The sequence below is a fragment of the Cariama cristata genome, unplaced genomic scaffold (assembly GCF_000690535.1).
Source record: "Cariama cristata isolate BGI_N322 unplaced genomic scaffold, ASM69053v1 scaffold16903, whole genome shotgun sequence".
Lineage (NCBI taxonomy): Eukaryota > Metazoa > Chordata > Aves > Cariamiformes > Cariamidae > Cariama > Cariama cristata.
Genome location: NW_009606911.1, coordinates 17,167 through 31,410, shown reverse-complemented (window position 1 = coordinate 31,410; position 14,244 = coordinate 17,167). Strand labels below are relative to the sequence as shown.

At 36.4% G+C, this 14,244-nt stretch overlaps 1 protein-coding gene across 2 annotated transcripts in view; it reads left to right on the top strand.

Annotated features, from left to right (window-relative positions):
• The first annotated feature begins 2,600 nt into the window (after window positions 1-2,600).
• The window catches only part of DCUN1D4 (DCN1, defective in cullin neddylation 1, domain containing 4), a 28,799-nt gene continuing 17,155 nt past the window's right edge, over window positions 2,601-14,244 (top strand). The window contains exons 1-3 of one of the 2 annotated variants that reach the window (XM_009696544.1): window positions 2,601-2,666; window positions 3,626-3,665; window positions 11,041-11,155. In XM_009696544.1, coding sequence (XP_009694846.1) covers window positions 11,085-11,155 — 71 coding nt within the window. In that variant the 5' untranslated portion in view covers window positions 2,601-2,666; window positions 3,626-3,665; window positions 11,041-11,084. The remainder of the gene's footprint in view (window positions 2,667-3,625; window positions 3,666-11,040; window positions 11,156-14,244) is intronic. The other variant, XM_009696545.1, reaches the window with a different exon arrangement.

The window sequence follows — 14,244 nt, the reverse complement described above, 5'->3', positions numbered from 1 at the left end:
TGATTTTCAAGATGTTGTTATTTGAGTATGGAAGGTATTATTTTTTGGATTCTGTTTCTTGAAAAAACCATTTTTTTCAAAATATGCCTTTTCAATGGCATAGGATACTTTGTGTGTCTTCCTTGGAATATAGATATAGCAAACACTGTGACCGGTTCAGAGGGTGACCTGAGCTGTAATTTAACTTCCTAATTCATTGGCTGCTGCTCGTATTTGCTTTTATAACAGTCACTGTAAAAGAAGCCTGTTTTCAGTTTTGGATAATACCCCTGCTTGGCAAGCTTCCCCTGTGGAAGAGAGAAAACTTTGGACTCTGGTCCTCTGTATTCATATGGATAAACCAGTCTTTGTGGAACTAAGGTGTGATGCTTGTTGTATAAGAGCTGTGAAATATATTTGTGTAACTCCTCTAAGTCCATCGTAATTATGTATCCTATTTTTGAAGAAACAGTTTACCATTGTAAGGATATTTCCAGTGGATGTGTGAAACATACTGGTATGAATGATGTGTTTTTAAGTGCCTAGTAATGTTTTATTTCAAAGGCAATACTTAATGTATATGATCCTAATTTGAAAGTATTTTTCTATTGTTTTTAAGAGTACCATCCAAAATTATTGTTTAATATTAGTTTAGAATAAAATAATTTCTTAGTGTTCTCAGCTTGTTACCTCCAGGTATAACTGGTTTCTCTAAAGACTCATGTTCTTTGTAGATTTTAAGCTGAGCAACAACGGAAATTTTAAAATTCATATTCCAGAAAGCTTAATCTGGTCTGGCAGTTAACAAAAGAAATCTTACCTTTTCATCTTGCCCTTCTCAGAATGGCTTTTATATGTGTGTGTGTGTGTCCCTTTTTTTTGTTTTGTTTTTAATTCCTTTATGTTGAATTGAATGTTGGCTAAGAAACTCGGGGTTGTTTTTTTTGCAGAATGGTTCTGCTTAGTATTGTTTGACTAGCAAAAATGGAACTTTATTGAGCACTTAATACAGGAAAAAATCTAGCACACTGTTCAAGATGCAGGATCTTCCTATCGTATCTTGGTAAGAAGATCTGGATTGTCTTTGACTTCATATAGATAAGTATATCTACAGTTGGAAATTGTATTGCTGTGGTGGTGGATTGGGGACAATACATTAAGAAACATGTAGCAATTAGTGAAAAGATACTCTCTAGCTAACAGAATAAATTAAATGTATGATTCCTAAAGGTATATTTTGATTTTTTTTTTGAATTTTTTTTATTCACTGTGACAAGACAATTTCATAACAATGTATGTAACAAGCACACTTACAGCAGGCAGTTCCTTCAGATCCACTTTTTAACTTCATAGCAATGTGGTTCACTGACTTGGGGATCTGATACTGAATGATGACTTTTGTTTATCCTTAGATTGTGGGTCATCTGAAGTGTGTTTTGAGAGCATTCATTTGAAATGCTAGGGATGGAAATGTGGGAATTATGTTTTTAGCCTTACTTGCATCTTGTATTGGCTACTGGGCAAAGCCAAATTAAATATCTCACAGTAGAAATGCTTTAGTGCATTAACTGGGTGGTGACACTAGGCACATACAGCTTTTCACGTACAGAAGAATTTTGCTTGAAATACTTTGCGTGTCACGTAGTACATGTCTCTAATTAGAGTGGTTTTTTGCACATGAGTTCCGGTGGAGTAGCTAATTTACTTCTAGTTTAAATGGAAATACTGTATAGTAGTTGGCTATCTTTGATCCCTGTTAGCTGGTCTGTGTCCAGCATCTGAGATTCTTGTTGGCTTGCATGCTCTCTGGCTGGATCACAGTTGATCTTTTCTGTAAATTACTTATTTTCCAGTTTTGTCCTCGACACATTTCTAGCAAAAATAGGGAATTTAAAAGAATAGAGAAAAATTAGTTTGTCACTTTTTTGCAACTGAAGCAAACTCGAGTGTTTTATTTTTGGAGCATGGAAGCAAAATTAACATCTATGCCATGGCTTCTCTCATGAAGTGTCTGAATATTTGAGTTTCATTTTTATTGGCTCTGATCTTAACAGCTACTGTATTGTGTGACCGTTAGTTTGTTATACAAAAGTAATGTTTCAACTGTGTAAGTGTATTCCAGTCACTTAGTTTTGCAAGGAAATTAGTATAAAGACAAGTACATGTGTATTAATAAAATTATGTTTTTTAAAAACTAGCATTTTTAGTAATGATTTTAGAATGTTACATGGTACTTAAATAGGTTTTGGAACAGAAGGACTGGCTAGCATGGGAATTATAATGATTCCCAACTTAAAGGAAAAAATGTTATAAATATTTATTTTTAAATTTTTTTAATACATTTTTGTGTTTAGATATAATTAACTATAGTTCTGTTTTGCTGAGGGATATCCATACCTTAAGAAAAATGCATATGTAGGATATCTTTTGTAGATTTCACTTACTTACTCTGTTTGAAGTTGAAAATCTTGATGCTGAAAAAGTATTGCGATGACTTTTATTTTATAGTCGTGTGATGATTTTATTAAACGACCAGAACATATGAAGATCTCGGTTGCTACAGCTGGAAATCGAGAGAGTTTAAAAGTTGTGTTTTTTTTTTTCCCCTCCCTCCAGATTTTCAACTGAATTCTCACCTATCAACACTGGCAAATATTCACAAGATTTACCACACCCTCAATAGGCTGGTAATGACTTGCCGTTTTCTCTTAGCAGAATAGCTAGGGCTTTAGTCCAGAATGTTTTGTGATTGAAATTATTAAGTGATTACATTTTTCAGAACTATGACTGCCTTTTTGTATGAGAGGCTGTTCGGTTTGAATCTGTTAAAAGATAAGCAGCATTAGTAAAAGGTGAAAGATTATACTCTGGTGGTCAGAGTGGAGTTTAAGCAGTGTTCACTGCACCACTGGATTTAGATGTTGTCTCCATAGAACAAGCTTTCCTAGATATATCAAATAATGGTAATCATCGTTACCCAATTTCTTACAATTCTTGTGGAAAACATGTTGAATGAGCAAGCTGTCCTCTTACAACCATGCAAAGAGTGAAATGAGATTTTTTTTTTTTTTTTCCCCTTTTTAAGACTGTCTCTGCATGTTTGCTGTGCATTTCCATTTGTTTTATTGCAACCACAGCTGGAAATGCTGATATGGCTTCTGTGTGTATGCTGCAAACTTAGTGGAAAAGACAGTGTCTAAAAAAGGGGGTAACTCGTTTCCAAGATTTCAGTTGGGTTTTAATCGGCTTTCTTTACAACATATATGTGTGTTTATCCTTAAGAAAGCCATTTCTGTGGTAAATGGTAAATTCAGTCTTTCTAATGCTGCATTTATTAATGGAATTGTTCAATACAGCAATGCAAAATTCAGTGGATAGTTATTTCCAATCTTGAAACAGAGATTAAGTTTTTGGTAAAAAAAATCTAAAATATTTTTCAAATTATTTAAAGATAATCCTTGAACTTTTTAGATAAATTTGCAAGGGTAACTTTTTAGATAAATATGAACTGAAAATGCAAAGGCTCTGCAGACTTAACTAGATGTTCCTTAGGTAATTAAGATGAATATCAAATAAAGATTGAGAATATTACAGAACAATGAAGATCACTATCCTGTTTAACTGTATCATTCCTACTCTCTTGCAGAATCTGACAGAGGACGTTGGTCAAGACGATCACCAGACAGGTATTTAATGGGGATGTAGTAGAAATAGATTGATACAATTTAAACACACTTCATCAAAGAAGTCTCTCAAACATCACTGAAAATTATATTTTAGAAAGCTGAAGGAGTTCTAGAAAACAAGTGCCAGGATGCATTTAAAGTTTTCTTCAAAATAGATGTTCACTCTCTTAATTTATCCAGTTGTGAATGACTCTCACAGGTTTCAGCAGTAGCTGTCATTTTACTATTTCTTAAGAGTAAGTACTTTAGAAGACTTCATGAAAAATTCCTCTCACTCCTTGGACTCAACCTGTTAGACTAGCAGAATATCCATGGTCTTACAGTGTTTTGACTCTTGAAAGAGCATTAGAGAGAACAGAGCAGAAGCAAGACCTCTTGTGGCTATTGTGGTGCCTGTGGCCGAGTTTAAATGCTGTGCTCCAAACAACTCATCTTTTTTCTTGAGTGCTTTTGATGCAGGTTGTTCCTGTTTCTTGTGCAGATTTTCAGTCAGTGTTTAAGGGCTGTTTATTAGTCCAAGTCTGTTTTCCGTTCAATAAAACATCATCATTTTTTGAGGTCTTCATCTCAGGTGCCTGGTACTAGCTTGCTGCCATTCTTGATTCATCAGCATTTGTGCTTTGCGACTTGATTATCTTGCAACATTTGTTACCTCCTTTTGCGCTTGTTACATATGAGCTGGCATCTTCCTTGATTTCTTTTTTTTCCTTCCTTCCTGTGTGTCAGGCATGGTACCTAAGGAGGAAGGAAAGTAACTTACTGCCTTCAAGCCCTAATCACTCAGCAGAACTGTTCTTTAAAACTGACCATATCTATCCTACCATCTGTATCAAAGTTTTTGTCTATCCTGAGGTCCTGGCTGTGTTTGCTGGTGTTACTTTGAGAGCTTAAGAAAGTAGAGAGAGCTGTCAGCTCCTCCTGGAGATTTCTGGGACACTCTTATAAATCTAGCACACTGTTAGCCTAGAGCAATGAGAAGAGATGCATAGGACTGCATTGTTTGGGATTGGACAGAACTCACTTGGGGCTTGTGTACCCTCCTTCATACTCTGACAGGTGACTGTTTCATAGTTGAACTATCTTATCTGAACCCCAAAAGACTTCTATTGAATATTTTCTTTCAGTGTGGTTAGTGATTTAATACTTGAAATTAGCTGATCGTGTAAATTAGAAACCTCTTCAAAAGAGGTTGAGGCAAGTAGTTAAGACAGTCAGAGGTTTTACTGGCCGTATGTTAGAACTGATGTCCTCTCCCATCTTCTGATGGAGACCTGGAATTTTCCCATTTGTGGTCCAGGTGCTCAAACTAAACACAGATACATACTGGTTTCATATATGAAAATGCATTCCATAATCTTGGTTTACTTTTGATCACAAAAAGCTGTTGTGAAGCGTTGAGGTAGTCCCCTTCTGTCACTAATCAATCAGTAAGAGTAGGCGTGCTTGAGGTATTTGGAATTTGTCTTATCTTTTGCTTAGCACTTCTGTCATAAAGGTCAGTATAAGAAATTAGCCTCAGACCTCTCATTATCTCTGTTGGAAGGTGTTTGAGCATGTTACTGGTTTTGATGAACTGCTTTATACTGACACTCATGGTTATCCTATTGCCTGCATTGTGTTGCTTGAATTAAGCTCTTTGAAAAGCTTAGACACGCTCATTGAATGAGTTTGCGCACAAAATCTCAGTAAAGAGTGTAATAACTTTTACAATAGTTGTAAAAGAACCTTTCAAACCAGTAACAAGTATGAAATGAGAACCTTGAGTAGAAGTTGATACTGGCAGGCTCCTCATCTTCAGATTTCATCCCAGTATTTCTTATGCTTCTGCCATTTTTCATGTCTCCTTGTAGAAAAAGGTGAAGCTCCAATGTTTGCATAACTTCTAGACGAATTCAGTTGAAATGTGTGCTTGGTTTTCCTCATATGGGGACAAATACACATGCAAGGAGCTGTTTTGGCTGTTGTGTATATGGTACAGTGAAGTCTCCCATGTCCATTTTTTAACTTGACACTTCTGAAACATCTTACTGGAGAGCCTTATGTAAATCTAAAAAGAGTTACTTTTGCAAATTGTTTCGTTTCGATGTGCCTAAATTTTTAGAACTTCTATTTTCCAGTATTACTGACTGCGTAGTAAGAAGTGTCAAGACTTAATTTTGCTACGCAATTTATAGAACTGCATAGATGCTGTGTATTTAAGATTCTGTCCAGAACTCATTTGAAAGTCATGTGAATAACTGTGTGGCAAAAGATTCTTTGAGTGTTGCCAAACCCATGTAAAAATTATTATTTTTTTTTTTTTTTTAATTTTGAGGTGTTGTGATTTTTGTGGGTTTTTTTACACTCTAAATCTTCTGGACCAGGCTTTATCCTTAAAGATTACTGTTTGTTTTTTGACATAACTGTCCACGTTAATGTTATTACAAGGCGAGCCCTGCCTTTGGGATGACTTAATAAATGCATATCTAAATTTGGTTGCGATTTCTAAAATGTATTTAAAAAAACTGAGTATTTCAATTTTAGGTTAATATTTATAATGACCTTTTGATGCTTATTACATTTATTTCAGAGCAGTTGTTTCTGAGCTAACAATAAATGTACTGGACATCTAAATTCCTTTAAGCAAATTATATCTTTTCTAAGTATTAGCCAGATTTCTTTTCTGGAGTCAGATCTTAAATATATAAGAGCTAGAGGGTGGCAGTCTCAGAATTTCTTCAGTGATTTGAGAGCTAAGATGGACCTCGCTTCAAAAATCTAGTCACCTATAATGATTACAGTCTCATAAAATGTGCTGGCATTCAGTGTGCATATATATATGAAAAATAAGGTAGACTGTAAATATGTCATGGGCCTTTGCCTTTTCAACTGTTTGTAGGGGTAAGAAAAGCAGGCGTTCAGATTCCGTGAACAATTTCTTCTAGTATGTATATGCATTAACTTGGAAAACTCTTGTCTCTAGAATTTGAAATAATAGTTGGTTTTATGTCATAATGTAATCTAGCAACTTGTTAATGACTTAAAGTCAAGATTTGATTATTAAATTGTGACTGACTTACCTATCCAGACTAAAATGCCTTTAAAGGTAAAAGTACACTTCCTGTTGTCACTTGGCTTATTTAAAAGAATGTGGTCATGTTCAAAAAAACAAGGCTTTAACAAAAACAACGCTTCATTGCTTTTCTTGAAGCTTGTAGAGGGAGAAAATTACTTTTGCCTCTACTGTTTTTTTGTTGCTTTAGAGAAGAAAACCCTCTTGAGTCCAAAGCAATTCTGTACTATGGAATTCAAGATAGAGAAGATGATTTTTCCTTTTACAACAAGATTGCAAGTTGTTTGATGTTTTGATGAGTATCGTAGTTTTTTCAACTTGTATCTGAAAAATTATGATTGTTAACTGTGCTTGTGGTGGTCTTGTTGCATCATTAAAGGAGCAGCTATATCTTGCCACTTGCTTCAGCATTCACAGTTTCTAATTATTTTTCCTTTGAGACATCTCTCTACTTAAGCACCAGAAGAGCAGGATTATTCGCAGGCATTGTCTAGAGAGAAGGTGAAAATTACACGTTTCTAAATCACTTCTGTAGGGACACAGCTTGTAGAATTCTTACTTACTGACCTCTGTTTTTTCTTTTTTCATTTGTTCTGGTTTTGTTGCTATTCTAGGAGTGTCCCTCCCTTGTGGTGATTATCTTGCATGTTGTTTTAAATTTCTTAGGGTGAATTTTAGCTCTTGAGTTGATCTCTCCCTTTGGTAGCTTTGTCTCCTGCAAATTTGGAAGTACTGAATAGGACGTTTGGCAAACAACACTTATACTCGGCAGGCTTTTGGCTGATGGTGGTCTATTCAGCAGCCATTTGGAGGCTCTACCTTGCAAATGCTAGCTTCAAGTGTCAAAAGAACAGTGAGAACTAGGAAGGTTCTGCCAGTCTTGAGTTGAGACCCAGGAGTAGGAAACTTTGAAGATAATCACATCAGAGAAGCTGCACTCGGTAAGTAAAGTTCCTGTCAAACTTTGCATGAAGTCACAGGGAGCTGCATGTTCGTTTGCAGATGATCAGCCCTTTGGGAAGTGAAATTAGTTGTGAAAGGCTAGACCTAGAAGTTACATTTAGGATTAGAAGACTCTATGTAGGAAAGGTTAATATTGATGGTACTTAGTGAACTGTACTGTAACGTAAGAAATTGCAAGAATTTAAACCAAAAAATCCAAACTCTGATAGTTTTTAGCTTTAGGTGGAAATGAAAGATAGAAATGTTCAGCTGGTTTAACTTTCAGAGTTTGTTACAGGGAAAATTATAACTACCCTTCAAATTCAATATACTGATTCTAGAAACAAAAGGAAGTACTTTTAAAGTAACATTCTTGTACTGTGTTTTTTAGTAGTTTGGAGATCATTCAACAGTTAAGACATAGTGAAGACTTGGTCCAAACCTCAGTTATTAAGATGTTAAATCTCTGAAAGCATGTGTTTGTCCACCTGGTATCTGTGTGTGTGTTTGTGTGTGAGGGGGGTGTACACGTGCATCAATAGCCACTTCCCAGTTTCTGAACTCTCTCTTCCCTTTTCTGTCAGTTTGAGAGCTGCAACTAGGTACATTCAAACCAAGAAAGGGTACAAGTTTTTCGTAGGAGTCATTGGAGAAATTGGGTTATAGTGAATTCTATTACCAGTTTAAGCCAAAATCTTTTGTCATTTAACAAGGAAAAGACTTCAAGCAGGAGTTCTTGGGTTAAATTCTTTGGTTTGTATGGGGTTGCAGATCTGACAAAATGGTTTTCCTGTGCTATAACTGTTTTATTTTTACTTCTATTTGTTTTCATTTGTTTTATTTTCATCTTTTACTGTGCTTCTCTTTTCACAGAGGCCTTGCATATTTCTTTTCCCAATCAAATAATGAGTAAACTGGACAAACCCTGGGGGGTGGTTGGTGTTTCTTCTTTCATTTTACCAGCATCCAATGTCTATGGCCATTATAAATAGTTTGTTTTTTTTTTTTTTAAATAGAAAGGCATATAAAAACAATCGATTCGCTCTCAAAGGAATGAGATAGCTACAGGTTGTACTCAAGTACATACATATTTTCGGAAACAAGGTGTTCATTAGCACAGGTTTTCATTTATTAAGTTTAGTGTATGTATGAGTATGGCTGTCTCTAGCCATCTGTTAAGTTCTACTGTCATCTTAAGTGTTTTTAGTTCGTGTAGGTTTTCAAAAAATACTTACTGGCAGAGTCTTTAGAAACTTGATGTAAAAAGCCATAAATCATCACACTTTCAATGACTTAGGGGAATACAATTTTGCGGTATCATTAATTTGCAGGCATAATCAGAGGGAACAAATGACATTCAGCAAGTCAGGTTCCTTAGTTTGTTTAATCTGGGTAGTAAAATGCATCGGGCATACTGTGAGTTTTTGATGGTCTCTGACTTACCTGTTTCAGATATATCTGATGTTGGTGAGAAGAAGATAAATATTATTGTTAATTTCCTTTTGTAACATATTCTGGACAGTACTTTTAGAAGTACATTCTTCTGACACAGCTGTTACAATTTTTTTCATGTGATGGTAGTTCATTTGAGTATAATGCTTGGAAGTTTTTTGATAACTAGTTAAATTATAATTTGAATTTACAATACTCTTAAAACTTTCTTTCTATAAGATAGTGTAGGTATGGCCTTACTTTCCTGGGAGGATGTTGGGGGGCAGGGGGGGCGGGCGGAGCTGCAGCAGGACGGGGGGAGGAGGAGAAAAGGAATGTATAGGAAGAATTTTTGAATTGGAAAGAGTATTTCTTGAACTGGAGAGATTAATTTTCTTCTTAATAGAAATGAATATAAAGGTACGACCAAAGAAGGCATCCCAGGTGGAAAAGCTTTATTAGTTAAAACCAAATTAGATCATCTTGATGTAAAAACTGGTTTAAACATCTTGCCTAATACTAGAAAAATCCATACTTTTATATGATTAATGGTTTCAGTGCATGTTTAAAATAAAGTACATGTAGCAAAGCCTATGAGGCTGTAAGATTCCTTACATATGTTTCTCCTATAACAGGAGAGAGACTTTCAAAGATACGAAGAATAGGTAAGCAAAAGATTGCCGTTAGTATTTGTTGGGAACTGGGCCTCTGATTTCAGTCTGCTCCCTTGGTGTCCAAAAGTAGTCAAAGTTTTACTGCTTGCTTCCGTGCTGTGATTTAAAATAGAAGATTTTGTGGGCATCTTAATAAAGCATAGCTAAACTTGGATACTGTTGAAGCTAAGAGAAGGTAGCTTAGGCATGCTGGAGTTCTTCGTATTTTCTTGCAAGTTTCTTTGGCATCGCTTTGTATCTGGATTTTTATACCTCACCTTTCTCTTCCTTTCCTTTTAAAATTCTGTGCATAACACTTGGAGCTTTGATAGCTCTTTGAGCTGCTCTTACACGCATCTTTCTCAGGTGGCCATGTGGTCTTCATTATATGAAAGCAGGACAACATTTTGCCTGCAGTGTTAGCCTACTGTTTTCATGAGACAGCAAAGGCAATTTAACAACTTGCTGTGGTCAAAAGGGCTGGTCCTGTGCTCTTTCTTGTGCTAATGTACAGAAAGTTGTTATTCTTTTTTGCTTGGGTTAATTATCTACAGGTTTGGTGAGCTGGATTGGCACACTGAAGAATCACCAGAGACATAGGAGAGAAGGGGAGGGAAAGACTGCCACTTGATTGTCATTAGTGCCTTGAATTGGCTCATTCCTACTTGGAGACCTTCATTCTTTGAGAGCGATCCTGTCCAAATGATACAGCCAGCCACTTATTTTTTCCCCTAGTGGTTGCTGAATCTGTCTTTCCCCTTCCCCCTCCAAAAAGAAAGAAAACAAACAAAAAAACCCCAAAATCGAAGAACAAACAAACAAAACCTTTCCTACCCTTTGCTCTCTGCATCATGAAAAACTTGGGGCTTAAAAACGAAAAGGTTCTGTTTTCTAGAGGTAGGTACTCTGGTTGAGTCACATCTGTATTTCAAAAAGTAATGAATAACTCTTACAAATTCTGATTTGAATAAATGACTAAAAATAAGGATGCCTTTTTGACGACTTAAGTACTTCTTCAGGATAGTCTCAGTTCTTGCCTTTTGTTAGATTGAAATAGCAGTAGCACTACTGTACACTATGGTATAGTACTTATGGCCTTAACTGAAATCTGGTCATAGAACACCATGTAAAAGTGAGATGGATTTTGCTGTTGAAAGGAAGCCATTTCTTTCGTAATTTTAAAATCCACTAACTTCCTCCCTTCCCTTCCCTTTGTAATATGCCTATTAGAGGACACAGTTTAACTGGTCTGCAACAGTTTCATTTCTTGTACTGGTGTTTTTAATTCCCTCTGTAGGAAGTCTCCGGTCTTGCAGTTCATCAGACTGCTTTAGTAAAGTGATGCCTCCAAGGAAAAAGAGGAGACCTGCAGCAGGAGATGATTTATCTGCTAAGAAAAGTAGACATGATGGGTATGTCATCTTACCATGAGCTAAGACTGATGGAATATCTAAAGTTGAATAGCTGATATGATCGTGTTTTTAAATACTAATGGAAATGATATTCAAATTTGCTTGGTTTCTCAACATGGAACCATAGCCTGTGATTGAACTGTGGGATATTGATAAGCACATCCAGGTTTGGTTTGCATCTCACCTTTTTCTAGTCATACTGGAAATCCTCCTTGCTCTAGTTTGCCAGCTGTCAAAATAGACATACTTGTTTGTTCAAAAACAGCTTCTAAGAGATACAGTAATATCTTCCTGTATACGTGCATAAGACCTGAATTGGGCATTCTCCATCTGCAGCCCGTCAGAAAAGTGAATGTAGTTGTAGACTGCTCAGCTGTTACTTGAAGTCCCACTAGTCTCTCCCTGTCATTTTGTGATTTGATGATGATCATGTAAGGAAAGGAAAGGTGAAGATTGTCCAGGCAAGGTGATAGCCACCAGTGGAGTGGTGATTGAGGTGGTGCTGCTCAGCTTCCCTCTGGGCAACGGAAGCGCAAGTGGGTTATAACTGTGTGCACAAGCAGTGTATTCTTTTGGCACGGGTGTTGCATAGCTGAGACTTCTGCAAATGTTGGATTTTCAGTTTGTGTATATTCAGTCAGCCTCAGTCATTCAGAAACCATCAAATGTGCTCCTTGTATGCAAGATAGTCGCTATTTATGTGCACTAAATTCAGAACTTGTGGGAGTACAGGACTGTCCTGACGTTGAAAAGTGACGTATACAGCCGGAAGGTTTGGTTGCCACTGCGTCAGTCAATAGAACTTGAGCTCTATTACATTCATGTATTACTGGTGACTCAGAAAACACATGCTTCCATAACAAGAATCTTCAGGAAGGTAAAAAGATGCATTTCTCTCCTGTCAGCCTGAAATCAGGCTGAGTGCTTTCCTTTTTATTTTCTAGCATGAGTAAGAAAAATGCTGGTAGCCAAATTAAGCCTCTGGTTATGCCTCTATAACTCCATTGTGTTTAATAGGGTTGCACAACTGTAGCTGCACTGGAATTTATTAAATGATCTGTTGATGCAGAAGAAGAAAGATTCAATTCTCCCTTTCATTGCTTTGTATACGTAACAGTAGCAAGAACAAAAAAGCAGTACGTGTTCATAACATTTTTGTTGCTTTTCAGAAATAATAGAATATAAAAGCTAATTAGTTGATAGAGGACATTACAACTTATTCAGAGATATGCATATAGTACAGAAGCAAAACGAGGACAGAATGTTTCTAGAATCTAAGTAGAGAGGCTCACGAAATTTAGCTGTACCTCTCTTTGCCAAGACAGTGATGGTAAAACAAAACAACCCAAAACCCCTAGAAAGGAAGGCTGTCTGTAAGTAAGAGATGCTGATTTTGTGTAATTCAAATAAGAAAATTATGAGAAACTGATTTCTTACTCTTATCAGTAGTATACATAGAATAGTTTTAAGAACTTTTTGAAAGCACAGTTTGAAGGTTTTGTTTTGGTTTGGTTTTATATATGCCTTTTAGTTTATAACTAATGGATCTAGTCTTCATTCTACTGCCATGTAAGGCTTTAGTAAAGGAAGACCTCAGGCTGCTTTTAGAATTGGAGGTGAAACGAGATCTGCCAGTCATGGGCCACAGAGGAATATCCTCCTCTGTGGTTCCAATTTTTATCTGTCGTCTTTCTTCTAAAGATTTTGGGCTCTCTCTGCTTCCCAGTGTGTAAGTTTCTTTTGTTTTGGTCTTCAAGAAGAAAGTTTTCATTTCAGCAGGGCTGGCAACATTTAATAATTTGCTGAACATTCAGCTCAGTCTTGGAGTTCTATTTTCTTTCAAGGAAGGATTTCTTCAAATTTGGCTTCAAATTGTAACCTTCTGTGAGCGAGTTAGACAAAGAGCAAGCTGTCTCCTACTTCCATGCTTGTTTGTCAGGCGGAGCTCATGCCCACCGTGTTTGGCCTTTGGAGGTCAGACATCTCAGTTTGTCAAGCAGAAATCATTCTGAAGTCAGGAACCTCTACAGCAGTGTGCTGTAGCAGACCTAGTTGTTTGCGAAGCCATTTCCTCTTACATTGTATGCAGAGAATGCTGTATATAATAAAAACAGTATGGTTAGTGCAATGCCACTTTATAGAATAAGGGGCTTCTAGGCCCAGTTCTTGACCATTGCTCCTGTTTTAGAGGCAGACTTCCTAGAAGCTGCATACTAGTAACTCAGGATAAGCCTTCAAGGGGCATTAGCCTGTGTGGATTCTGTGTTAAGCAAAAAAGGTAGTCAGTGTTTGTTCTTGAATGTCTACTTTCAATGAAAAAATACAATGTGTGCTCTCCAGAGGAGACTCTATTTACTAACAGAGGTGATTTGTCACTTCAGATGCTTATGGTATGTTTCTCAGTTACAGTGGCAAACTTACAGAGGCAACATTAACAAATAAATTCTGTAATTGTGTCTCCTGTTTGCTTTCAGTGTGGAGAATGTTAGGTAGTAGTGTGAAGATTATCAGAGGAGTGTCATCATTAATGGTGTTATCACAGCTGAGACCAAATGTTGATGATACCACCTGGTTTGTCCATACGAAGAAAATATTTTTTTTTTTTTTTAATCCTCATGTGGATAGTTTTGTTGGGTGATATTTTCAGTCTTGGCTGTTTGTGGTGTGTTCCTATAATCTCTTCAACTACGTTAGTAATATTTTTGAGATGGGTATTCTTTCCAGAAAGTTTATTTCAGCAGGTCTCTGTGCTGAAAAGAGGATGATTTTCTAAGACTCTTAAGCTCATAAACTTAGACACATCTGATACCAGAGAGCTTGTAATAGCCTTCACTGTCAGTTCCAGGTTGTTAGGGATACAGCCTCATCTTGGAAGGTTTAGTGGAATAATGACACTGGCTATTGAGAGAAAAACATTTATAAGAACAAATCTAGTTGTTAGTAAAGTTATTTGGAAATGCTGATCTCATGCATAGACTGATTATGGAAAACAAAGATTCCAAACATGTTCTTTAGCATCCCACCCTTATATAATATGAGCTTGAGTTCTGTTAGTTAATGTTCAGAATGTCACCTTGAACCATGAATGC